Here is a 27,493-nt window from a genome sequence, read left to right as displayed (position 1 = left end):
TCTGAGTCCGATCAATGATCAATGGTTCCTCAGCCATTTCTGATCGATCTCCATACGATGAAGCAGCAGCACGACCACGCACGCCTCTGGTGACACGAGGCTCCACACACACGAATCATTTCAGCCCAGGAGGTGACGCAGGCGCGGCAGTTATGATCGACGTTCGAGCCAGCCAATGAGACGGCGTGTAGCGTTGGCTCCAACCAATGAGGCTTCAGAGGGGGCGTGACTACCAACGATTTTTTTTTTTTTTTTACACCGACTAGTAACGGCGTCGTGTTACAGTCCGGGAAGGCGCGCTAGCGGAGAGGTGGTCGAGGACAAGCACTGTCTGATTTTCTAACCAAACCGGCGTTAATTAAGACGATTTCACCCCCCGAAGCTCGACAGGATTGAGATGTTACAGTTTAGGTTTTCAACTGTCCTGGAGAAGTTCTTTCAGACGAGCCGCACGCGTCCGTTCACCGACATCGTGAGACATAAAGGCTGTGGTGCGCCACAGCTGTACTCCTGCCCTGCTCATGTCCACCCCACGTCTGCACTGAAGACCCCCCGCGGCGGGGGGCACCGGGCTTTCTCCCACACCTCGCCGCCGTGGAGGAGAGCCCTCTGTACTAAGACTGAAGGAGCGCTGGAGCCCAGCGAGCCGGCCAAAAAGGATGAACTCGTACAGGAAGCTGCAGCAGACAAGTAAGAGATCCTCTAGAGAGCCTTTACCCCTTTACCCACTCAGCCTGTACACTGCTGACCCTCTCAGGGGTCATTTAACCCCTACAGCACTGGACTGACCCCTGCTGAGGTGAGACAGTGCTGAACTGACCCCTGTGTTGCTGCTTCAGGGTCAGCAGTGGTGCTCTTACAGAGCTGAATTGACCCTTACAGTGCTGAATTGACCCTTACAGAGCTGAATTGACCCTTACAGAGCTGAATTGGCCCTTGCAGGGTTGGGCTGACTCTTACAGAGCTGAATTGGCCCTTACAGAGCTGAATTGGCCCTTACAGAGCTGAATTGGCCCTTGCAGGGTTGGGCTGACCCTTACAGAGCTGAATTGGCCCTTACAGAGCTGAATTGACCCTTACAGAGCTGAATTGACCCTTATAGAGCTGAATTGACCCTTACAGAGCTGAATTGGCCCTTACAGAGCTGAATTGGCCCTTACAGAGCTGAATTGACCCTTACAGAGCTGAATTGACCCTTGCAGAGCTGAATTGGCCCTCGCAGGGTTGGGCTGACTCTTACAGAGCTGATTTGGCCCTTACAGAGCTGAATTGGCCCCCGCAGGGTTGGGCTGACTCTTACAGAGCTGAATTGGCCCTGACAGAGCTGAATTGACCCTGACAGAGCTGAATTGGCCCTGACAGAACTGAATTGGCCCTGACAGAGCTGAATTGGCCCTTACAGAGCTGAATTGACCCTTACAGAGCTGAATTGGCCCTTACAGAGCTGAATTGACCCTTACAGAGCTGAATTGGCCCTCGCAGGGTTGGGCTGACTCTTACAGTGCTGAATTGGCCCTTACAGAGCTGAATTGACCCTTACAGTGCTGAATTGGCCCTTACAGAGCTGAATTGGCCCTTACAGAGCTGAATTGACCCTTACAGAGCTGAATTGACCCTCGCAGGGTTGGGCTGACTCTTACAGTGCTGAATTGGCCCTTACAGAGCTGAATTGGCCCTTACAGAGCTGAATTGACCCTTACAGTGCTGAATTGGCCCTTGCAGGGTTGGGCTGACTCTTACAGAGCTGAATTGGCCCTTACAGAGCTGAATTGGCCCTTACAGAGCTGAATTGGCCCTTGCAGGGTTGGGCTGACCCTTACAGAGCTGAATTGGCCCTTACAGAGCTGAATTGACCCTTACAGAGCTGAATTGGCCCTTACAGAGCTGAATTGACCCTTACAGAGCTGAATTGGCCCTTACAGAGCTGAATTGACCCTTACAGAGCTGAATTGACCCTTACAGAGCTGAATTGGCCCTTACAGAGCTGAATTGACCCTTACAGAGCTGAATTGACCCTTGCAGAGCTGAATTGGCCCTCGCAGGGTTGGGCTGACTCTTACAGAGCTGATTTGGCCCTTACAGAGCTGAATTGGCCCCCGCAGGGTTGGGCTGACTCTTACAGAGCTGAATTGGCCCTGACAGAGCTGAATTGACCCTGACAGAGCTGAATTGGCCCTGACAGAACTGAATTGGCCCTGACAGAGCTGAATTGGCCCTTACAGAGCTGAATTGACCCTTACAGAGCTGAATTGGCCCTCGCAGGGTTGGGCTGACTCTTACAGTGCTGAATTGGCCCTTACAGAGCTGAATTGACCCTTACAGTGCTGAATTGGCCCTTACAGAGCTGAATTGGCCCTTACAGAGCTGAATTGACCCTTACAGAGCTGAATTGACCCTTACAGAGCTGAATTGGCCCTTACAGAGCTGAATTGACCCTTACAGAGCTGAATTGGCCCTCGCAGGGTTGGGCTGACTCTTACAGTGCTGAATTGGCCCTTACAGAGCTGAATTGGCCCTTACAGAGCTGAATTGACCCTTACAGAGCTGAATTGACCCTTACAGTGCTGAATTGGCCCTTACAGAGCTGAATTGACCCTTACAGTGCTGAATTGGCCCTTACAGAGCTGAATTGGCCCTTACAGAGCTGAATTGACCCTTACAGAGCTGAATTGACCCTTACAGAGCTGAATTGGCCCTTACAGAGCTGAATTGACCCTTACAGAGCTGAATTGGCCCTCGCAGGGTTGGGCTGACTCTTACAGTGCTGAATTGGCCCTTACAGAGCTGAATTGGCCCTTACAGAGCTGAATTGACCCTTACAGAGCTGAATTGACCCTTACAGTGCTGAATTGGCCCTTACAGAGCTGAATTGGCCCTTACAGAGCTGAATTGACCCTTACAGAGCTGAATTGACCCTTACAGTGCTGAATTGGCCCTTACAGAGCTGAATTGGCCCTTACAGAACTGAATTGGCCCTTACAGAGCTGAATTGGCCCTTACAGAACTGAATTGGCCCTTACAGTGCTCAGCTTTAATTAGTAGCTCTTTCAGGGTTAATTGAACTCTTACAGTACTGAATAAAGAAACGCTGAGCTAAGCATTGGTTGCTCTTTCCGGAGAATTTACCGTACTGAATTGCTATAGTGTTATAGTTATATTGTTATAGTGCTGAATTAACTCTTACAGTGCTGAATTAACTCTTACAGTGCTGAATTAACTCTTACAGTGCTGAATTAGCCTTTACAGGGTTGATCCAACATTATTAGCTCTTTCTAGTGAATGTAACTCTTTATAGTACTGAAGTAAGGCTTACAGTCCTATATTGCCCCTTATAGTACTGAATTTGCACAGGTTGAAGTAATGCTTATGGTGCTAAATTGCCTCTTGCAGTACTGAATGAACTCAGTACAGTGTTAAATCAACATTGGTAGAAATCTTTGAGATTCTAACTTGTAGTACTGAATTTCCACAGGTTGAAGTAATGCCTAAGGTGCAGAATTGCTCCCTTATGGTACTGAATCCCCCCCTTATAGTGCTGAATGAACTCGTACAGTGTTAAATCAACATTAGTAGCTCTTTCTGCAAATGTTAATTCAGCTCTTTTAGTGCTGAATAAAGAAATGCTGAAGTAATACAAAGTGCTGAATTGGCCCTTGCAGTACTGATATTAACCTTGCAGTTCTATAGCTGATTGGACTCTTGCAGTGCTGAGTTGGCCTTTGCAGTGCTCGTATATAAAATAAAAAGCCTTGAGTCAAAGCAGGATATATGGAGAATAGGGATGCACGGTGATATGGGAACGATGTCTGTGTGGCGCGTCTTATTGGCAGATAATTCAGTATCGTTATCATTATACCCAAATTTCTATGAGCATCGGCCCAGAAGTCCAACCTTAGTGCATCCCTGCTTACATGGAGTGATATCAATGGAATACCATCGAAGGGGGATATCTCAAGTAATTTCCAGTTTCATAGCAAAGTACAAAAGTGACTGATAATCGCAGTGAATGCAGTTATTTTAATCAGCAGCCAACCATAGCTTACACCAGCAACCGAGCCTCAAAAGGCTTAAAAAAGTTTAGAGCATCAGAAACATCTGTGTTTATAATGAGAGCCAAAGCAGTCCTGCAGTTATAGTCAGGTACAGGCCAGGCCCGTCTTCACTAGGAGCCTTTTAATTGTGTCGGATGTATGAGATGGACAGTGTTTACACCTGCATTGTAGAATTAGAAGGCCTGCAGTGGTGAATCGGCTCTCACAGCGCTCATTTCAGTCCAGTTAAAGTTATATAAGCACTGTACTTTTTCATCCAACTGCACTGAATATTTTTGCATCGCTTGAACCGACAGCATGGACACCAGCTACTTTCCACACAGCAAACCGCCCGGTGGTCCGCTGGAGAGATTTAAAAGGAAAATTTACATTGCATTGATTTATCGGCTGATTGATTGGAAAGTAGAAGAAAAAAGGAGTGGTGAAGCTTATTTGTCTGCTCCGCTCCGCTGGGATTGGTGTAATTCAGGCTTTGTCATGCGTGGCAGCTGTGCAGTGATCCTTATTCTTCTTCAGAAACTGTTAAAACTGTTAAAGTCTCGCAGAAGATCCGTCAGATTTGAAACGAAGAACAGGTCGGCTGTTCGGCCGTTCAGGTTGCGAAGAATCCCGCTCTCAGCAGGGGCATGTTCTGAGATACGGGAGGTTTAGACATTGGCACTATTGATGGCACGGTCGGAGCGCAGCCTGCCAGGCGTACTGCTGATATCAACTCGTGCTCTTCTTTCTCAGACTCTCTGTGGGCTGTGAGTCATCAGTTGGCTATGCCTGCAGAGAACTCTGCAGACGGTGCAGGGGCTCTATGCTTTCCAACAGCCTGGGTTTATTTGCAGATTTGATCAAATGACCGAACGTCCTGGCTTTCTGTGATGGACATGGAACATTTGGGAGGGTTCACTTGGTCTCAGAGGTTTTACAGGCCTGAGTGAGGTTTATAGATATGAGTGAACCAACAACATACCCTGCAGGACCCTGTATGTGCTGTGGAACAAATGAGCTGATGGGCGTGTGTAGGGGTGCAGTTCCGGGAGTGAGAGAAGGCAGATCTTTGTTTTGTTTTTGTGTGTGTGTGAAGTGTGCTAGAACATTAGTGCTTAAGTTTTAAGAGTTATAAGAGTAACTAAGAGTTACCTAGGCTTCATATTATAACTTACAGGCTTTAGTTGGAGGGGTTATGTTGTAAAATGTGACCAGTCACCACCTACCTCGACAGAGCAGGAGAAATTTGAGTCATGCAGATTGAAATGACTCATGAAAGTAAGTGTGCTACCAAATTTCAGCACTGTTATATAACAACACACTCTTAAAAATGTGGGGTTTTTTGGGGTGGTGTCATAGCAGAACCGCTACAGAACTGTTCCCTGAAGAACTGTGCTTATAAAGGGGTTTATAAAGGATTAAAGAACGTCCAGATGATATAAAGGTTATTCACATTTTCACATTTCCAAAAGTGCTTCTTCTTTGGATTTGGTAGCACCTTAATTTTTTAAGATTGCAGACGTTACTCGAACCATGGGCAGAAACAATGCCAAAGCCTCTTAACTGCCACGCTGAACGAAGATTGCTTTTGCAGTGGCTATTTTCATCATCTCCCTCACTAGCTAGAACCTGCTTTTTTTATCATGGCTAGTTTGGCTGTTCCGATTTCATAAAAATGACTGACATCAACCCGCTCACTTCCTTCTTCCCACATATCAGCCAAGAGGTTTTCTCTTTCCACCATCCAAAGCAATGCCATTATCAATATCACTGCTCATCCTGGTATAAATGGGTTATCTGTTATTCTATATTATTATATATGGGTCTGTTATTTACACCGGCGCTACAGCAACAGTGGCAAACACATGAGTCAAGTCAAGTCAAGTCAGATTTATTTGTATAGCTTTTTACAACTGTTGTCGTCACAAAGCAGCTTTACATAATTAGTAATTAATAAAAGACAGAGACAAAAAAAAGAAATAATGTAAGACATGAAGGATCAAAGACCCCCAGTGAGCAGCCAACGGCAACACTAGCAAGGAAAAACTCCCTCAGAGCTGGAGGAAGAAACCTTAGGAGGAACCAAGACTCACAAGGGAGACCCGACCCGTCCTCCTCTGGTCAGAACTATTCAAACATTATTGATAAAAATGACCAAACCAGAGACAACAGATTAATAGTTAATAGTGGTGATATTAATAGTGGCAGATAGTTACGAGTCCATTTAGGTTTTAACATGGTCATTAAACAGGTAGCAGTGGTAGGAGGGTGTGCCGCTGGTCTGGTATGGGTAGTGGTGGGTGGGGGGCCTGATGGTCGGACTGGTAGGTGGCAGCTGGTGAGAATATCCTATTTACTTGCTACCAAATGCTTCAGAACAAACTCTTGGGCAACTAAAGATACTGAGACTGAAAAATTGTCTGATACTCGTGTCCAATCTTAGCGTTCAGTATATATCAGACAGTCCGTGTACCTCAGTGTGTGGGGTGTCTGGGACTAAGGCTAAGACTAGGCTTAATACTGTACAAGTAGCAGAACTGTTTGTCCTGTGGCCTTTTGAAGCACGGTTAGTCCTGGGGTCCTGGGGTATGCGGTTACAGAGGTGTTGCAACAGAAGGCATTTCACATCCAGCCTGGCAGCAAGTTATTACACCACCATGTAGAACCAAGAAGAACATTACCATGTGATCAATATCACAGTTACATCACAGTATCACAGAAATTAGATTTCAGATATTGCATTGCCGTTCTTGGTGGATTCGTCATGATATCCAACAGAGAGAGTGGTGCGTACTCTCCTGAAAATGCTAGAAGCATTTAACCATTTGTTCCCAAGCCAAAAAAAATCACTGTTAATAATGCCTAATTGTTGTGAAAATGAAAATTTGTAGATTTGGATTTTGCTTGTGTCAGAAACTAGCATTTTGAGCCAACAGACATATCAGTAGAAGTACACTTCAGAGCTTAGTGGCCAGAATTGCATTCTGAATGTGTCACTGTGAATCCAACAATAAGGGCAGCATCAGCCTATGTTATATAGTGATTGAAAAGACACTCATCCATTGTGTCTTGAGGGGGTGGGGGATTTCCTCCAGTTTCCCCCCCAATTTGAGCAATTTCCAGTTCCTAGTCCATCTTCTGCATGATGGTCCCAGAACTGGGAGGGTGGAAGCTAGCATGTGCTCCCTGTAAGTCATATGAAACGAGCCATCCACTTCTTTTTGAACTGCTGTTAATAAGTGGACAGATAGACACTGACTAGCATCACTCTCAGTGATAGACTGGGGGGCAGTGGGTAGAGGGAGGGCCGTCCTATTCACCAAGCATTAGGCCAGTGATGCTCCCCAGGGACTCCCGGCCACGGATGGCTGTGGCACCTTCAGCGATTAAGCTGGCGATCTCCTGATGAAGGGGTCAGGCTTAGATAGCTGCACCACTGTGGACATGTGATGAACTAAGGTGCACAAAGGCACAGAATTTGCTCTGTACGTATGAATGGAAAACTGTTAGGTAGGATCGGGTTGCACAGAGTATTGACAGGGCTGTGTAAGCATGTGGGTATGGGATGTTTCCAGCCATGCCCAGCTGAGTAACAAAAGGATTAGTGTCATCGGAGGAAACCTAATCAGGTCTCTGATATTATGGATATAGCACAGAGGCATGCTGGGATCAGAGACGTGACAGATGCTGCTATGGAGTCCCAGCCCCAATCAGCCATTGCCATAACAACCAGCCTGACGTTCCACAGTTTCTGGCCAGCATTGGTTAGGTTGAGTCATCGTGGGCAGACGTACTACAACGAGCAGTGGTGTTTAGTCCTTAGGGTCCTGTTAGAGCTTTATTATTATTATTATTATTATTATATGTGTCTCTCATTATGAATTATTCATCTTAATCACTTAATCAAAATCATATACAGTTCAGATCAGAACAGATGCAGGTGAACATAAATCCTTTTGAGCTAGTCTGAAAAACAGAGCTCGGTTCCTCCAGGTTTCTCCTGGACGCCCCCCAGTCCAGCCAGCACAGCGTGGAGGATGTGTTCAACTCCATCATCATCATCATCATCAGCAGCAGCAGCTCACCTGATTTACCATCATTAAGCCCTGATTTACCACCAAACCAGGTGTTGATCTGAGGAGAACTCTAAATAACACTAGACTCCATGAGAGAGGAGAACTTTGGAGATGTTCTAATGATGAACACAGTGATGGAGAACCACCACCACCACTTTCTGTAGGAGTGTTATTATTAGTGTTTATTCTAATATCAGTGTTTTACTGAGGAGATAAACACACACTGCTCAGATAAGTAGCTCTACTATCTTCACAGCTGCCTAAAACCTTTACACGGTACTGTAGTTAAACATATGCAGGCCCTTAGGTTGCAAGGGGTTAACACCACATTCAACTCTTCAGGCTGCCTGGATGTGAAGTTTGTCACGTTTCTTGTGGTAGGAATTGCAGAAATAAACGCTAGAGGTAAATGCTGTCTTTTATGCTAGTGTGTTGATAGTATATGTATATATAAACTGAGTAGGCCATCAGGGGTCAGCTCCTGTGTAATTTAGCTCTAAAAATGGCCCGGCTGTACTCTTACCTGCAGCGTCTAATTGAGCTATTTGTTCAGAGTCTAGTTTCAGAGCGTTAAATAAAAATGCAAATAGGGAGTCAGTGGCCAGCCGGGCCGCTGTGAAACAGGGGCCGTGCCAGGGCTGCAGTCCAGAGTTAGACGTGGCGTGACGTCCACGTTTTCTAATGGCTGAAACAGAACACTTTTCGCTCTGAATGGGCCAGTCATGCAAACGTCCTACGTGTCTGCAGACATGGGGCGTCTCTTGATTGCTTTGCATGTTCAACAAATGCCTGGAATATCTTGTGATAGAGCCTGCATGTTGTGTCATACTCTCAGCTTGGCATGCACAGTCTCTGGCACGGTCCGGAAAGCTCGTGTATCTCTAAAATAAAGAAAATAAGGGAAATGAAAATATGGCACTGTTCAATAGAGGGTTACTGAACATATGAAGTCTTCAAAACTGATGTAAAAGTCTTGTCTTATGTCTTATTTTCTACTGTTATTGTGTTACTGTTATTAATGTTATAGGTATTGGATTTTAAAAGCATGCCTGAAGAAGTGATTGAAAGGCTTATTTTGAATATTAAACTAAAACAAACTGAAAGCTGACCCTAGGCCTGTTTTCAGAAAATGACCACTGTTTAGATAAAACTGACATTATACAACAGCCACACGTGTATTTGTATGCACTGCTGTGAGAACAGTGTATCATATTTTCTCTTGGAAAGATATGAAAAAGCATTGAATTTGATATCATTTTTTTGCAGCGGCCCTGTAATACATTTGGGCCAAGAAGAAAGCAGGGTACTGTTAGTGCATGTTAACAAAAGTTAAAATATTTAACAAAAAAAACTACAAAGTGATGTTGGACTAGCAGAGAAGATTCACTGCATATCCAAATGTTTGTGGACACCCCTTCTAATAAATGCATTCAGCTATTTTAAGTTGCACCCATTCCTGACACAGATGCACCCACACAGCTTGTCCAGTCCTTTTAGAGAAGGATTACCAATACAGTAGGACTGTCTCTGGAGCAGATAAACATGAGCCTATTGGCACCATGCTGCCTAATGCCAGGTGTGGGCTATAGGGGTTTAAAGACAGTGGAAGAACTGTGTTCTCTGGAATGATGGATGGTGGTGCTCCATCCAATACTTTTGGGAGGAGTTTTGGAGTTGGGGGTGATGAGGTGGGGTGGTGATCATCCAACATCCTGACCTTACTAATGCTCTTGTTCAAATCCTCACAACAATGCTCCTCCAAAATCTAGTAGGAAGTGTCCCAATACTTTTGTCCATACAACATACATCTTGACAGTTAGTTTGAGGAAGACTTGAATGAATGATTTTTTTGGTAGAAGAATGTGGAGTTAGGAGACTTGTCCAAGGACTGTTATTGGTGTGGTGTTCTTGCCTCGGGCGGGGAATCGAACCCTAGTCGTCTACAGGAGAGCAGTGTTGTTACTCATTGTGCTGCACTTTTACTGCTGCAGATCTCTACACTGTGGCTTTATGTCAAAGCAGACGTTTTCTGAGTGCTGGTTTCATTTGTTAGGTTATGTTAGGTTATTCAGACTGCAGGCAAATCGGATTTGTTTCTCAGATCAGATCTGGCCAGATGACCGTCCTCACTGTTATTTGCAAGGGATCAGGTCAGATTTGCATGTCTGGACATATTTGGATGTGACCTATCTGCATGGGTTGCTGCGGTAGCGACGTAGGCAGAAGCGGGAGAGACGGAGGTCGCTCTGGATTTAGCATACTCCTTAAACTTCTGACACGAAAGGAACTTTGACATCAGATTTTAGCGGACCTTCAATTGTGCTTTGGATCCGATTTGCAAAATTCATCGTATTGCCCGTGGTTTTTAGTAGTGTTGCTGATACTGGCACTTACACACAGCAATACACGGCAATAAAGAGCACCACTACCATGAAGCCTCCTGACACCCTACATTTATTTATTCATTTATTTATTACATAGAACATTTTTATTTGCATATTTTGTTATGAAATCAAAAGATTAAACAAACAATAAAAGCCAGTGATGAACAGTTATTACAATTAAACAGACATTTAATGAAACTTTCAGCACTTTTTGTCTCCATGTGGTGTTTATTTGGTTCTAAAATCAAGAGTTGAGTTTCAGCAGAGTTTAAAGGAAACACTGAAGTTTAGTAGCTTTTTACACAGAGACGTGAACCTGAATGTGAAACTAATGCAGAAGCTCTTTCTGTTTCTGAACTGGTGTTTTTCCACTGCTCTGAAATGTGAATTAAACACCACATAAAAGCTGTTTGGTGAAGCTTAACCCGATTCTGCCTCCTTACCTGCGGGTGTTTCTGCATTGTGGCCGTTTAAATTTTTTCACAGCTCTGAAACTTTTCAAATCTGCAGTTCATCAACCAGTAAACGCTGTTCTTTCAAGCTTATTAGATCTTATTTGGCGTAGAACATTAAAAAGTACAACCTATAAAAAGTGGAACACTGTAAATATCAGGATTTAGAGCCGTCTGTCCAGTATTTAAGTCAGAGTTGGTGTCGGCAGATACTTGAAAATCTAGTATCGTTATCAGAAAGGAAAAAGTGGTATCGGTGCAGCCCTAGTTTTTAGATGTCCACACTATCAAAAATAAGATAATTCTTCAGATAATCCTTTATTAGTCCCACAGTGGGGAAATTCTCAAATTAAAGCCACCCAGGACTCGAACCCAGGCGAGACCGACGCTCTGCCGCTTCACCAAAGCAGCAATTATAAATAAAATCAATCTAGATACCCCAAAAATCCAAAAATCAGGTTTGGGCTGGCAGTCTGAACATCTGAGCTGAGCTCTTATCGCTGATGAGAAACGTCGCTGGTGTTTCCTGTTTGCTGGAGACTCTTTCTGGAAGCCCAGGCTTTTTCCTGAGCGAAATCCTGAACCTATGACTGCAGTTGCTCTCGCCACTCTCTCATAGTCTGGATGTGGAAGTTCCTCCACCAGAGCCTGTTTGTTTTGTAGCGCCACGTTAGCATGGTCAGTTGAGGCTCAGATATTCGCCAGGCTGCCGAAGGCCTTTTCTTCCTCCCCCCCGTTTTTCCATCTCTCTGCAGTCTGGCTTCAGCTCCAGTTGGGTTTATATTAGAGCCCAGAGCGTTTTAGGCTAATATTGCGGTGGTCTTTTTCTAACTTTGATCATTCTGATGACCACCATGAGGGTTACCATCGTTTTCCAGAGCCTCTGCTGAGCGTAAATAACATTAACACTTTTAAAACGATGGTGCTTCAAAGGTGAGTTCTGGAAGTGATGCCATAGAAGAGCCACTTTTGGTTCCATGCTTGGTTCTTTATGGAGCTAAATGTGGTTCTCCTGTGGCATCACTGCAGTTATATGAGAACCGATACGGCGTATGCTTTTGATTCCTGATCTCATAACCGGAAACCTCCATCAGCCCAGAGACAGTCACATGACCGCTCACTGCCTGGTGCGTGTACCTGCATCTCCTCATTATCCTTCATCACTAATTCATCATGGCCTGTGGGTGTTTTTGTGTTCTGGGTGGGTGCGTGCAGTGTGGCATGGAGGCACTGTTGCTCAGAACAATTGGTCAATGGACAGACATTCCCACAGGGCTATTACTGCCGTGAAGTCTACGGACTGCGAGTTCTTGAGAAATGTTGACCTTCTCATACGAGCGTAGGCCAGGCATTCAAGCGTAGGTCGTTGCCTGTTCGTCTATAATAAATGATTTATCCTGAAGCAGAGAAGTAAATTGCACAAGAGGAGATGCACTATATAGACAAAAGTATTGGGACACCTGCTCATTTAGTGTTTCTGCTGAAATCAAGGGTATTAAAAAGAGCTGATCCTGCTTTTGTTAGAGTAACTGTCTCTACTGTCCTGAGAAGACTTTCTCTGGATGGGTGGATGATCCTCACCGTACCTCATCCCCAACTCCTCACCGAAGTATTGGGTGGACACAGTTCCACCACTCCACAGCTCAATGCTCTGGCTTTTGTCATGGTGCCAATAGATTTATCTTTATCTGCTTATTGTCTTATACTGTAATTTTATTTTTAATGCCATGGTGGTCTTATATTTTTCTGATTTTGAAGATTTGTTAGACCCAATGTAAGAGCTCAAAGGTCTTCGATGTGTAAACTACCTATAGATTGACTCTGTAAATTCCTTTCTTCTGATTGGAGGATAAGTGTTAAGATATGGGTGTTGCAGCCATTTTATTGGTTGTTTTCAAAAGGAAATGATGTGTGTATTGTTTTTTATATTTAAACAGCAGTGCAAATCACTATTGGCTTCAGCCTTGATTAGTTTATGAGCCAAAACACCTTGGTTACTGAAAGTGTTGCTGGTTTTACTCTTTTCTACAGTTATATCGGCTGCTTTACGTTGCGTCCTTTCCAAAATAATCAATGCCTTTCGTTTTATTATAGATATCAGGACCAATGTCTTGTAAAGGTCAATAGCTTTTCTAAGCCCAGTGTATTGTTTGTATTGTGATATTTGAGTCTCTGAGACCTCTGCAACATCAGTTTGATAAAACAATAATCGTCATATTATTAATAAGCAATTTATAAATCATAACAATATTTTCATAAATTGTGTTGCTACTAATAACTCATATTAAATGATGACAATAATAATTGTATTAAATATGTTGCTAATGTTTATAAATAATTTATTTTAAGTCATAACAATGATAAATTCAGTAATTTATTTTATCAGTGATTAAATTCAGTAAATAATAACTAGCGACATAAAAAGAAAAGAAAATCAGATAATTTTTTTCTGGTGGGTTATCTGTGAACTGCATGCACCAGAAAATTACATACAGATTTCTGGACTTACCTGCTGTACTTAATTACTAAAAAAAGAATTATATATATATATATATATATATATATATATATATATATATATATATATATATATATATATATATATATATAAGTGTGTGTGTAATTGTAAAATATTTATTAAAAATATAATTATTTAAAAAAATATAATAATTTATAATAAATATAAATTATACATATGTGTGTAATTATTTTCTTCATATATAGCAAATATATTTGATTATATATATATATATATATATATATATATATATATATGCTCTGAGCTATACATTCCTAATTTATGAAATATGATAAATAAATAAATAATAATTATAATATAATCATTATTTCTCTGGTAATTATTTGTTGGTTCAGGCTTTAATAGATTAATAGCCTTTTGGTGCTCAAATATTTACATTCTGCCTGTACTGATATGGTGATCAACAGGCCTGCGTCTCCTGCCACTATATCAGCTTCTGAGTGTTTGTCCTCCTCCAGGCGACCTGATAAGCTTATTATTATGTATTTTTCATATCAGGCTCTTCATATTAGATACTTGTACACACATCGTTTCCCCCAGGATCACTTCCTGCACTCGTCAGTTACGCACACTCACAAGAGGCAGCAGGTCCATTGACGCTGTGGCTTTGTTTGTGAATGTGAATGACTAATTCCAGCTCTGTGGGTCATGAGGAAAGAGAGAGATGGAGGAAGACCGAGAGAGCATGATGAGTAATGAGAAATACCCAGCAGTGTGAACTCATCCCGGGGTCATACGGGCACCACTGGGCAGGTCTGTGTTCATGATGTGCTACACCACAGCAGGTTCTCTGAGCCATGTTTGCCAGAGAAGGAGCAGTTTTACTTCCATGAAGAAGCTTGTTTGCAGTGGACATGGATACTGCAGCGTGAAGAACCGCGTAAAGGGTTAGAGAACCTTCTCTTGATGTAATTTAAAGATGCTTAATGGGGATGATGGATGCTAGGACCTCTGGTCCTCTGATCAGAGGACGGTCTGGCACTCTAGCTCGAAGCACACACCACCTGACCTCCATCCTGCAGTTCTCGAAGTTCTCCCTCCTCTCATACAGTCGTCTTTTATGTAATTATATGCTGATGGCATGATCCAAATAATTGAGGATGATGAATAAGTGTTGAAGGATTCCTACAGGGACGGAAATAAAGGCTAAACCTGGGGAAAACTGCTGATGGCCAGAAAAAAAACCCTCCTTCAAGTCCTAGATGTCCCAGGAGATTTTGATGTCCAATAGTTTTAGCCATTCGCTAAAGTGAGGAAATTATTACTGTATGAAAGACACCGACTGGGCAGCCTCTTTTAGGTGGACTAATAAAATAACTGAAGTTTGGGAGGAGGCACATGGCAGAAGCACTCGTCCTCCCAATCCAGCATCCTAAAAATTCCCAGATCTACATTCATTGTCCATCATGTCCAAGTTTTTCAGCCTCCCACCTTCCTTTAACTCATGTCTCTCAATCTTGCTCCACTTATCAAAGGTGGGTCTGGCCTTCTAGCCCAAAGCAGAAGCTCTGAGTGCTTCTCTCTCCTTCAGATTCCTCCCACACTCTCATATGCTGAAGGCATGGCCTGGAGAAAAAAAAATAACATCTGAGAAATAAAGTGAAGAGCTGACCTCCAGTGGGGTGGTTGTACTGCACTATAGGTAATGTCAGATGTGCAGACCCTGAATTCAGCATTGTAATAAGAGAACGCTGGAGTCAGTGTAATTGTACGCCCTGCTCCCAGTAAACTGACTGCTGAGAGTGTGGAAGTTCATGTGGCGTGGTGTTGAGATCATTAGTCTGGTGGAAATGCTGCAATGCTCATGTCGACCTCTGCGCCGGACGACCCTCGCAGCCCTCAGCTCTAACTAGACGAATGAGCTCAATCAGCTAACGGACCCGCTAATTGTGTCGAGTCGGCGCCGTGTGAAGAATTGACTGTGCCCTGATCCGGCGCACTGTGGTCAGGACCTCTGTTTTTTTTCTTCGTTAATTAACAAAGCTCCGGCACCGCAGGCTAATTCCAGATCCTTTAGATGTTGATGTGTCCACTCATTCCATCCCCTCCTGGCCTCTGCCATGACTTAATCAGAACCCTTTATATAGCAGGGATTAGGCCGAGTAGGAAGCGTGATGTATGTCGGTAGTGCGGAAGCTATTACCGCACTAAATGTGTAGGGCTAAACTCCTGCAGGGCTGCCACGGTTTCCTGAAATGAGCCCTTCCGGGACAACACGTGTGCTGCATGCAGTGTGTGTGTAAATCGGCCTGATGACACTTTAACGAGTGTGTGGGCCTGTCGTCATCCATTATATTAGTAGTGAATGGATAGTTAGATGAACAGCCTCCATAAGACTTTACGTTGTAACCACAAACACCCCCAAATAAACAGTAAAGACAGTCCACAGGCCCCTCCCCTTTTTTCATATTCCCTTCTTAGAGGTCATATTATAGCAAAGTTGATTTGTTGGAAGCAAGAAAAATGAATTATGATGGATATGCTGTGGTCAGGGAATCTCCAAAATGCTCCAAAAAGGTCTTGTGAAGCATTCTCAGTATGCAGTGGTCAAAACCTACCAGAAGTAGCCCAAGGAACAACAGCCGGTGAACCTGCGACAGGCTCATGGGCACCCAAGGCTCATCGATATGTGTTTGGAGAGCAAAGGCCAGCTCCTCTGGCCCGATCCTACAGAAGAGCTGCTCTAGCACAAACTGAAGAAAAACGTACAGCTGGCTATGAAAGGGCACAGCCTGCTGCGTAGGTGCAGACTGGACAGTCTGCCCATGCCGACCCCTGTCCACCTCTGCCCAATCTGATGCTCAATATGCCTACAGTGAACAGGTGGGAATCAGAATTGGACCATGGAGCAATGGAAGAAGGTGGCCTGGTCTAATCAATAAGGTAATTGGTTACATCACGTGGACAGCTGGGTGTGGGTGCGCTTACCAGGAGAAGAGATGGCACCAGGATGCCCTATATGAAGACGGTGGAGACCATGTCCTTTCTGGAAATCTTGGCTCCTGTGATGCCTACCTGAACATTGTTCCAGACCAAGCACACCCCTTCATGGCATCGGTTTTCCCTAATAGCAGGGGCCTCTTCCAGCAGGAGGATGTTCAGGAGTGCTTTGAGGAACCATCAAGCATCTGTGGGATGTCCTGGACAGACAAGTCCAATCAATGGAGGCCCCACCTCTCAATTCACAGGACTTAAAGGATGTGCTAGGTTGCCACCCATGCTCCCCGGTTGTGACAGCTGTCAAAGCTTGTAGTTCTTGAGCAGCTGCACAGGGACAGGGACACGGACACGCTGTGTTTAGGCCTCAGCCCTGAAACCTAATCGCTCAATCACAACCTGCCTGAGGCCGGACAAATTACAGTACAATACAAACAGAAATGAACAGAGACATGAATCTGCCCATTACAGCATAAGCTGCTGGGAGGCAGGCTGCCAGACGTCTGTCAGGAGGGAAAGTGGGGGGGAAAGTTTACACTCCACCGGAGAAGACCAGCCGCCGCTCTGCTCAGCTGCCATCACACACAAACACACGCGCAGGAGGGCCTCTTGCGTACACACACACACGCCGAATGAAGGCTCTCTAGAGAGCTGCACAAAGAAAGCAGCCAGGAGGTCCTCTCTCAGACAAAGGGCTGAAATACGAGAGTAGACGAGGAGGAAGAGGAAGAGGAGGAGGAGGAGGAGGAGGAGGAGGAGGAAGGCCGAGCAGGTCTGGAGACTTCTTACCCTCGTGACCATGGGGTCAAAATTCATTCTTGCCACCTCATCATAATCTTAAAAAGTAGGTGACATAAAATACACTATATGGACAAAAGTATTGGGACACCTGCTGATTCATTGCTTTTGTTCAAAATCACCTAAAGTCCTAAAAAAAGAGTTTATCCTGCTTTTACTGGAGTAACTGTCTCTACTGTCCAGGAAAGAAGGCTTTCTACTAGATTTTGGAGGAGCATTATTGTGAGGATTTGATTGCATTCAGTGAAAAGAGCATTAGTGAGGTCAGGATGTTGCACGATTACCACCTGGCATTAGACAGCATGGTACCAATAGGTTCATATTTATCTGCTCCAGAGAGTCCTATTCTATTGGCAGTACTTTTCTACAGGGACTAGACAAGCTGTGTGTGTGTGTGTGTGTGTGTGTGTGTGTGTGTGTGTGTGTGTGTGTGTGTGTGTGTTCGTACTAGAAATAACTTTCCTTGTCAGTATAATCAATACAAATAATGAATCATCTAAATTATTGCATTTCAGCTCAAATTCCCTCAAGATTTATTGAATGTGGGTTGTTGTAGTCCTTACAAGCAAAATAAAACCACAAAACAACCCAGTAAAGTTTTATATGTACAAATAATTCAATTCTGTTAATATTTACATCTCAGATGAAAGCCTAGGATCATGGCATGGGGGGCTGTCTCCTTTAAATACTTTCATGTAATTTGAGTTAAGGTACGTCAGACTATCAAAACATCCCGCAAAATTGGCCTCTAGGGCCGGCTAGATTAATCATAACTTTAAAGGAGATGGAAAAACCTTAACTTTCAATGGAAGTCAATGTACAAAGTCATTTTGTTGTCATGAGATGTAACAGTATTACATTTTAAACCAAATACAGTGTGAAATGAATCACACGACCAAACCATGTCCCCTAATATCCCACCTTTTCTGATGTAGCATTGCATTGCTGAAGTCCTCTTGTATTGGTGCATGGTTAGGTTTGCTGGTTCTGTATTTATAATCACCTCTTAGTAATGTATTACCCCTCAACTCAATGGAGCGTGTGGTGTGGTTCTGTGAAAAGTGGCCATTTTTATGGAAACCCCATCACGTTTCTAAATAATTGGATAGCAGATGTGTTCACCTGTTGTAGTGTATGGGCTGTTCCGCCGTATTTGCGTCCTGTTAGCACAGCGTGTTTCAGCAAGACGTGGAGTCAGCAGTTCTGCTGCAGAACACTGTGTAGTCCGTCTCCCACTCTGCTCACTGCGCTCAGGAGAACAAACACTTAACCCTGAGCAAGACAACCGTGCCTAATGCACCGCACACCGCTCAGCATTACTGGCTGTGATGGGAGTTTTCAGCTGGACATAATCTGGATTACAGCACCACCACCTGCAGCATCTGTCAGGGGGGTGGGGGGGGTCTTAGATAAGCACTGAGATTTGATTTGGGATTGAGTCAGGATCAGATATTTAAGTTTCCATTAATAAAATTCTTTTTTTGATAGATAATTAAAATGTGGCTTATATTGAAATGTTTTTTAGTAATTAATTTTAAAAAATAATTAAATGTAATTAAAAGTAATTAGTAATTAAATAAAAAAAGAACTTTATATACCACATTTATGCCTTACCACAATTTATTTATTTATTGGCAAAATAGTCTGTAGATTAATGCTCAGAGCCTGGAAATCCATGGATAAATAACCCTACAACTGATTTCCAACAGGATTAAGGCTTTTGCGTGGTTGGTGTGGCACTATGGATGGAACACCACTACCTGCCAGTGAGCTACCACACCACGATTCCCAGTCTGGGTGCCTGGGCAAGACTCTGAACACTACATTGGCCCACCTCTGTAATATGAGTTACCTTGTAAGTCGCTCTGGATAAGAGCATCAGCTATCCGCCATAAATGTAAATAGAAATGCGTTTATGGGCGTTATTATAGATATATAAAATCCTCTTATCAATTAAATATATGGCTAACAGTGATGATGGTCTATTTACGGATAAATGGGGAAATTGGTCCAATAATAACATTACAGCTCAAGGCCTTGATGCCCGAGTTAATGAGCTCTAGTTAATGGGCACTGAAATTAATGGAACATCAGCTCTCTGACACACAAGACTGAAGGTTACTTTTCCAGACAGAAACACCACAACAAGAGTCCCCCACCTTTATATGTTGCTCTGAATAAGAGAGTCTGGCAAATTTGTGGATTTTTAGTGTAATTTTTAATCAGTAGATTTTTACCCTGCCTTACACTATGTGTTAGATGTTCTTTGGGTGCATTATAGACTTGGAGAAATGGAAGGGCAAACATCTAACGGCTAATATACGGACAGTAAAGGCACCGTATTACACACACAGCCTTCCCGGAAATGGAGCCCATTTTCTCTGGTTAGCTGGAGCATGCTTGTTTTGATGGAGCCACGAATGGATCAGCACTGCCCTGGACCTGCTGCTGCTCTCTCCCCTAAAGAGCTTCCTGATGCCATTGCAAAACACTCACAGTTTCCTGGCAACCACAGCGAGTGCCTTTCCACAATTGGTCAATATCACATTTTCCCAGGGTCTTCGTTGCGAGTGAAATCTCACCTGATGCACGTGAAGGCCGAAGATGTCCCGCGCTTGAAACCGAGAGCGAGGATAGAACGTCCTCGGCACCTCAGCTCCTCGCCAGCAGTCCGACGTTCTGGCATCCCCTGTCTGAGAGTAGCCGGCAGAATAGCTGAGTCACTGGGCAAGGCCATCATGAGGAGAGGTTCTGAGGTTTTTGAGAGGTTGAAGAACAGCGGCGGAGGGTGTGGAGCTTCGACCTTGTGCTTGTTGGTATGGTCGTGTCGGTGGTGATTATTATGAAAGGCAGGGTTATGCAATAGATCTGCTGTGTTTAGTTTAAAGCCTTCCTGGGAAGGATTCTCCTCAGCGGTTTCATTTTACATTTACATTTATGACATTTAGCCGACGCTCTTATCCAGATATGCATCTTATCCAGAGCGACTTACAAGGTTACTCGTGTTACAGAGGAGGGCCAACCTAGTATTAGGAGTCTTGCCCAAGGTGTAGCACAGCATAGTCACCCAGACCGGGAATCGAACCCCAGTCTCCCATGTGGCTGTTGTAGCTCACTGGCAGGTAGTAGTGGGTTCATACATCCGTGATAGGCGTGTAACCATTTACATTTAAGGCACAGACCCTCTTATCCAGAGCAACTTACAAAAGTGCTAATTGTGGCTAATTACTCAAGAATAACCTCAGCTAGTCAGTAAGGAGACCATAGTACTCTACTCTTCCCCACAATAGTTTTAATAATGGTAGGTTGAGTGTTCTACATTTACAACATTAGTTCTCAGAAACTCTCTTTTCACATTCAATCAAAACATTTTATTGAAACTGAAATTAACCTAAATAAACCATACACCCGTACACTGATTAATACTACTATTTCTTAATTCAGTAAGAAGATTGTAACACGCATATCGGGATGAACTATTATATCGGACTCCTATAATATAATATAATATCGACTGACGATAATATATAATATCGACTGACATTTCAAACCAATATTTGATGGATTTATTTGCAATCCCAAAGAGCAGTATTGAGTAATTTGTCCAGGATGTTAAATTTTAGGACCTGAGAAGAGACTGGGAGTTCAGTTCTACCAGACAGATTCTCTCAATAACTCAATAACGATAAATTTAACAAGTCATAGAGAACAATAATTGTAATTGTTAAAGGCTTTGGCGAAGGCCCCCTCGTCAGCCTCAGGTCTTTAACATTAGGACCCTCACAGATCCTGATATACGTAGATGGCAGGGGTGCTGCCTACCCTCTGGGTGACCGACGGGACCACACTGGCAGCTTGGTCGAGATATCGGTGATATGCATTAGAGCTCCTTTGTGGAACTCACACCGCGGCTTTGGCTGTGTGACCAATGCCACATCTGTACTGTCTCTGCTCCGTCTGAGCCAACATGGAGGAAGCGATTTGTTGTGCTTTCGGAACAGGAGATATTCTACAAAATACTGACCTGGGTATCACACAAGGTCCCAATTTGACTTGATTCAATTCAATATCCATTCATTTAGGGATATTTCCGTTACAATAAAATGTCTTGTTTGAATATGAAAAAAGATTTTCTAAGAACTAATGTTGTAAATGTACAAGGAACACTCAACCTACCATTATTAAAATATTGTGTTTATATGAACTCTGTGGCTTGCTAAAGAGCTTCAATGAAAAAAATTATGCAATGCGCCTCACTTGGCCAAGCAAACGCACAACAGGTGGAATGTGCTCTGGCGTCTCTGGCTTATACGAACCGATATCGGATCATTCAAATTAATCAAATTCGAATGGATCGAAAAATGAATTTTTGTAAACGCATCTACAAAATACGACACCAGCAAGAGGAGGTGGGATTAGATAAGGTGCACGTATTTTGTCACTGTGCAGTGTATACTACACAGCGAAATGTGTCCTCCGCATTTAACCCATCTGTGGTAGTGAACACACACACACTAGTGAACTAGGGCCAGTGAGTACACACACACACCCAGAGCGGTGGGCAGCCAACTCCAGCGTCCGGGGAGCAGAGAGGGTAAAGGGCCTTGCTCAAGGGCCCAACAGTGGCAGCTTGCCAAGCCCGGGAATCGAACCCACAACCTTGTTATCGATAGCCCGGCGCTCTAACCGCTAAGATTGGGTTAGATTAGGTAATTATCTTAAATAAATATATTCTTCTGGGGTTTGTAGTAGTTTGTGAAACTGCTGAACCCAAACAGAGGCCCGTTTACACCACTGATGTCAGGCCCAGCTTGCAGCCACGCCCATTTCACAAGGAGCTGCAAAATGCACAAACCCGGTGTGACCGGGGCTTTAGCCTGATGTGGGACGTTTTTGCATTGGAGATGCTTCATATATAAAGATTCCTCCACCCTAATCGGAGACTGGACCACCACAGCTCGTGTTACCCCACAGTTTTACTGACGTTTAATAGTCCGAGGAAGACCTACACCACACTACATAAAGCTTAAGCGTTCCAGTCCCACATTTCAGGGCAATTCACCCTTCGCCAGATCAGGTCACAGGTCTCTACATTTGTGAAAGCAGTTTACCCAAGCAGTAAACACTGTTACTATAGACAGTGGCCAGATCTCTTTACTCTCGTTGTCAGAGCTGCGAGTAGGCTGTGTGTGAATCATGCTGCTCTGTTTACTCTGCCGTTCCTACAGGGGGTGGGGCATCGAGCACTCCCTGCATTCCTGCTGTCCTTCACTGAGATATGAGCGAGTGAGAGAGGCAGAGAGAAATATGGAGAGAAATGGCGACTGTGGATAGGCTGTTGCACGCACAGGCTGAGAGAGAGTGGCTGAGGGGAAGCGGCAGAGGGCAGCTGCACTGTGGGGGCTTCACAAACTGCTGTTCTTCAGACGCAGTGTCCTGCAGGGAGGTTGTGAGGCGAGCTTGCCCTTTTTAGCTCTCGACTGCCTGTGTGTGTGTGTGTGTGTGTGTGTATATATATATATATATATATATATATATATATATATATATATATATATATATATATATATATATACACACACACACACACACACACACACACACACACACACACACACGAAAACGAGAGAAGACCTCAGAGACCTTCAGAGCCGGAGGTGCTAATTGGAACCTGCAGGTCCTGCAGAGCCTGTGTTTTATCTGCTGATGACTGTGAGCAGAGGCCACGACCTGCCCTGTCTGGAGCTTCTGTCTGCTTCATTACAGCCTCTGCTTCACTCACACTGAAATCACAGCCAGCCAACTGATATTTGCTTTATGTAACTCGCTGCGTTTCAGAATGTGATGATGAGACATGTTCTCCACCTACGCATTGTCCTCACTTCACTTCATCTCACTTCCACAGTGGATCTGCCTTGAGACGGGATTAAAACCAGTTTAAGACTGACTGCAGACTGTTTGTTTGGGTTTATGGGATTTGACTGTTTTGCCGTTGAATCCCGCTATTCTTTACAGTGTTCTCTCCAGTGTGTTTAATGGATCCTGCTGTTGGTTTTTGATGTCATGCAAAAATGCTTCTCAAAATTATAAACACATTGAATCTCTGCAATAAAACCTGTGAAACTTGGTATCAGAGGTTTCTGTGGTAGCTCAGTGTTTCTGTTTGATAGGTGAGAGTGGTAGGAGGAGGGTGGTGAAGCCTTTTACTATTTTACTAACCCCTTAACCAACCTATGGCCCACCGGCCCAACTTCTATTACTAAAGAATAGCCCCACCAGTTTCTATAGACGTCCCTGTAGTCACTGTGTAATACGCCTGAGTGTGTAATAAGGCTTACTATGTTAAGGGGTTAATAATATTTTTTATTGGTTCCTGGTAGAGATGAAGGGATCAATTGGCTATGTGTCGGTATCTGCTAATTTTCAATTTTCAATAAAACAATTAGCGGAAGCCGACATAATAATGTTATTATGATATTTTCAGCCCGATCTTGAGAGCTGGTCAGATCATATGATGCATATTTCGCAAGTTGCTGCTGCCAAAGTCCTTGGAGGCTGGCCTGTTCTCGCTCTGTGGCAGTCTTTGCAACGCCGCCGGGCAGTTATTTCCAGTCACAGGAGAACAGTCTCCTATCTCTATGAATGGAGAAAGACCAAAACACTGGAAACAGAAGAAACAGTGAGTAGTTTGTAGCGTTCGGCTCAACGGTGCACAAACTCATGGTTATTTGGCTTGTTCTGGCTATTGCATCTGCTCAGATCTCCACATTGAGGTCGGGGTGCCTCCGTTTGCAGCATAACCAGCAAAGCTGATTGGCTCTTTTTGTTGAAGGTTGGGCGTTTTGGGGGGGTGTCAATCAAATTAACCAAGACTGATATTTTGTAACTGTGCTGGGGTTTTGGAATTGACTGTTTTTCAGCTCTGTTTTACTTTCATTGCTTACCCAAGTCACACTGAACTCATTCAGTGTACATCATTCAGCTTTAGCAAGATGACTACAGTTTTTAATTCTAGGCTACCATGAAATTGATCTTGACTTTAATAACACTGTATATTAATTTGCTGTGTTTAATAATATATATATTTTTGATAATATTTCCTTGTTGTGTTGAGTTATGTCTGTTTTGTGCATGAGAAAACCTGTTTGGAGTTTCAGCTCGAGTGTAACGTCTCTCATCCATTCTGCATGTTTTTCCTTTCCCTCATCGCACTGTTTGGCCGTGTGTGTTTTGTGTAAGTATCATTTTTATTATCATATTTTATTTCCTAGTAGCTAAAAACCGTCCTCTTCTAAACTTGCCGTTTCTTACCTTCCTTTTACGCTTTCTGCTCTTTTCACAGTCGCGCAAAAACCTTGTATCGCCACTTTCTGACATAATACGAATCTGGCAGTTGTTCTTGACATCATGTCTAAGTGTCATGATGATTGGACCAATAGAAATGCTCCACAATGAAATTGAAATAAAATCTTTTTACATTGACTTCCATTAAAAGTTGGAAGATACAAGGTTTTTGCATGACAGTATAAAGGACTGTGCCAGAGTTTTAGACACCTGTGAAAATTATAATAATACAAAAGCTGCTTATCTGAGCAGTAAGAGTTTATCTCCTCAGTAAAAAACTGATATTAGAATAAACACTAATAATAACACTCCTACAGAAAGTGTTGGGTGGTGGTTCTCCATCACTGTGTTCATCATTAGAACATCTCCAAAGTTCTCCTCTCTCATGGAGTCTAGTATTATTTAGAGTTCTCCTCAGATCAACACCTGGTTTGGTGGTAAATCAGGGCTTAATGATGGTAAATCAGGTGAGCTGCTGCTGCTGCTGCTGCTGCTGATGGAGTTGAACACATCCTCCACGCTGTGCTGGCTGGACTGGGGGGCGTCCAGGAGAAACCTGGAGGAACCGAGCTCTGTTCTTCAGACTAGCTCACCGACAAGATCTCACTACTTTCTTTCTTCAGAATGAGAAGCTCTTGTTTCTTCTTTTCATTGGATTTCTGTTCACCTGCATCTGTTCTAACAAGTGGTTTTAAATAATATGCTTAGGTGTCTAAAACTTTTGCACAGAACTGTATGTAATTCTCTCTCATTATTCTGAGGCTTTTTTCCTGATCTGCGTGCTTGCTCTAATGAACCGCAGTAGGATGAATGTGGGGAGGAGTGAACTGATAGGACTGGTGGATGCATTGTGTGCGCTCAGTGGTGGGAATGCCAGGCGGCTTTTGCTCTGATCGAGTGTGTTTGGATAGCAGCATGAGAATGCCGGCCACAGCCAGTCACTCAGTCCCCGGACTACCATGTGGGCCAGAGGCCAGAGAAGCTTATCCGCGGCTTGGCAGACATCAGAGCCTGAGCCATTCAAATGTGATAATGCGTGGCTCGGCTCAGTTAGGTAACCACTACCTTTAACCCAACAACAGAGGGTTTACACACGCACACCTACGTCATACAGGAGCTCCTCAGGGCCTCTGATGTAAAGCAGGCTTTGTGGCTTGGTTTTAATATTATTAATAATAGTAATAATATTAATGTTTTAATACCCAAGGCCTGTTGGAGTTCTTATGGTCTATTGAAATGGTGGGGCTGTGTGTAAAAGTGTCTGGTTCATATATGGACACCCTTTGTCGATCCAATCCAGTGTTGAAGTATACACCCAAACCCACACAGTAACTGCTACTGTCCAAATACTTAAACCTCACCATTCCTATACTATGGCACTATTGCCATTGAGTGATTGTCATTGGTGCATTTAAGGGGAATTTTACCCCCTCATGCTTTCCTTCCTCTTTATTTCCTGCTGAACACATTCCCACTGTCCTAATCTTAACCTCTTACCCAAAGCCTTGTTTTCTTCTTGCATGCTTCTCCAGTGACGAGCCATCAGTGGGCCTTCAATATCAAACCCCTTAATTAATCCTCCAGACTGACCCTCTCTCTGAGTGATGTGCAGTGTAACTCCGTTCACACAGTGTGCTCGAATGGCCAGTAAGCTTGAGGGATTGGATTGATCATTATTTCCCATGTTTAGTCAAGCTGTGCATCATCACTGCCCTACAAAGAACATTCATCGTTAAAATGCATTTATTCATAATATATATAATATAATATATATTCTAAATATTAAATTCTACAGCATTTAAACAGCATATGCATTTCATAATATACAGATGCATAAAAAGCTCCAAAATATAAATGTTTAGAATTTCTACCATGAAGTTACCATCTTGTTTGTTTTGGGATAGGTAAGCCATAGAAGAACCATTTCTGCTTCCATAAAGAACCATTGCTTTGTGCCGAAAGAATCTTTAAAAGGTTAAAGACGTTGCCTGGCCAGGGAGTTGAGCAGTAGTCGGTCACAGGGGATGTGGTGTTGTTACCCTCTACCCTACACTGTTAAAAGTAGAAGATCTTTGAGGAAACTGTGGAGGAACCTTCAACCTTCAAGAAAGGTTTTTAGAAGAAAAAGGTTCCTTGAAGGTTCCTCAAAGCACCTTAAGAGGTTCCTCCACAGTTTCAAACTGAAGAACCTCCAAAAGTTCCTCGAGGATCTTCTACTTTTAACAGGGTACTTCAACAAAGTCTTTTTTGAGGTACTTGCCTTCCAATTGCTAATGAATCAATGGAAATTTCTAAAAGAAATTAAACCCATCTTGTTTAGCATGTCTTTAAATCTATGAAAATGTAGATTAAATGAATTAAATGCAGATATTTTAGTGAAGAAACTGTACATTTGTCCAATGCCACGCTTCCCTGTATTTAGGTGAAGGTGAGCTACAGCACTAAAATGACTGCATTTTATTCATTTACTGGACTTTTAATTCTGTACATATATATATTTTCAATGGTTATTTTTTATAAAAGTGTGTATCAGCATCAACACCTGACTACAGGTAAAATACTGGATAATGGCATCAACCCTGGATTCCCATACTAGTGCATTCCCATCCAGATCATGATCATAACATGCGATGGCTAATCGCATACATTTGATGAGTGCAACCTACCAAGGATAAATAATAGGGAGGAAACCTTAAGCTTCCTAAGGTAATCTCTGGCAGTAAATGTTTTCAGTCATCCATGCTGCTCCCTCGAACCTAGACTAGGGTTGGATAGATAAGCATACATCATTAAATGAATGCAGGTGACTAATAGAGAGGACAACCAGCCCTTCCGTACTGGTCTAAGACACTGTGTGACGCTGTTACGGTGCATTACTCACAGCTGACCCAACCTCCTCTGCGTTATCCTCTCATTGTTCTTGTTAACGCTG

At 43.4% G+C, this 27,493-nt stretch overlaps 1 protein-coding gene across 3 annotated transcripts in view; it reads left to right on the top strand.

Moving 5' to 3' along the window:
- Positions 1-276: 276 nt before the first annotated feature.
- The window catches only part of glsb (glutaminase b), an 81,158-nt gene continuing 53,941 nt past the window's right edge, over positions 277-27,493 (top strand). For all 3 annotated transcript variants that reach the window (XM_072685472.1, XM_072685471.1, XM_072685473.1), the window contains exon 1: positions 277-690. In XM_072685472.1, coding sequence (XP_072541573.1) covers positions 398-690 — 293 coding nt within the window. In that variant the 5' untranslated portion in view covers positions 277-397. The remainder of the gene's footprint in view (positions 691-27,493) is intronic.

Source organism: Salminus brasiliensis, chromosome 8 (assembly GCF_030463535.1).
Source record: "Salminus brasiliensis chromosome 8, fSalBra1.hap2, whole genome shotgun sequence".
Lineage (NCBI taxonomy): Eukaryota > Metazoa > Chordata > Actinopteri > Characiformes > Bryconidae > Salminus > Salminus brasiliensis.
This window is presented reverse-complemented; position numbering and strand designations above follow the sequence as displayed.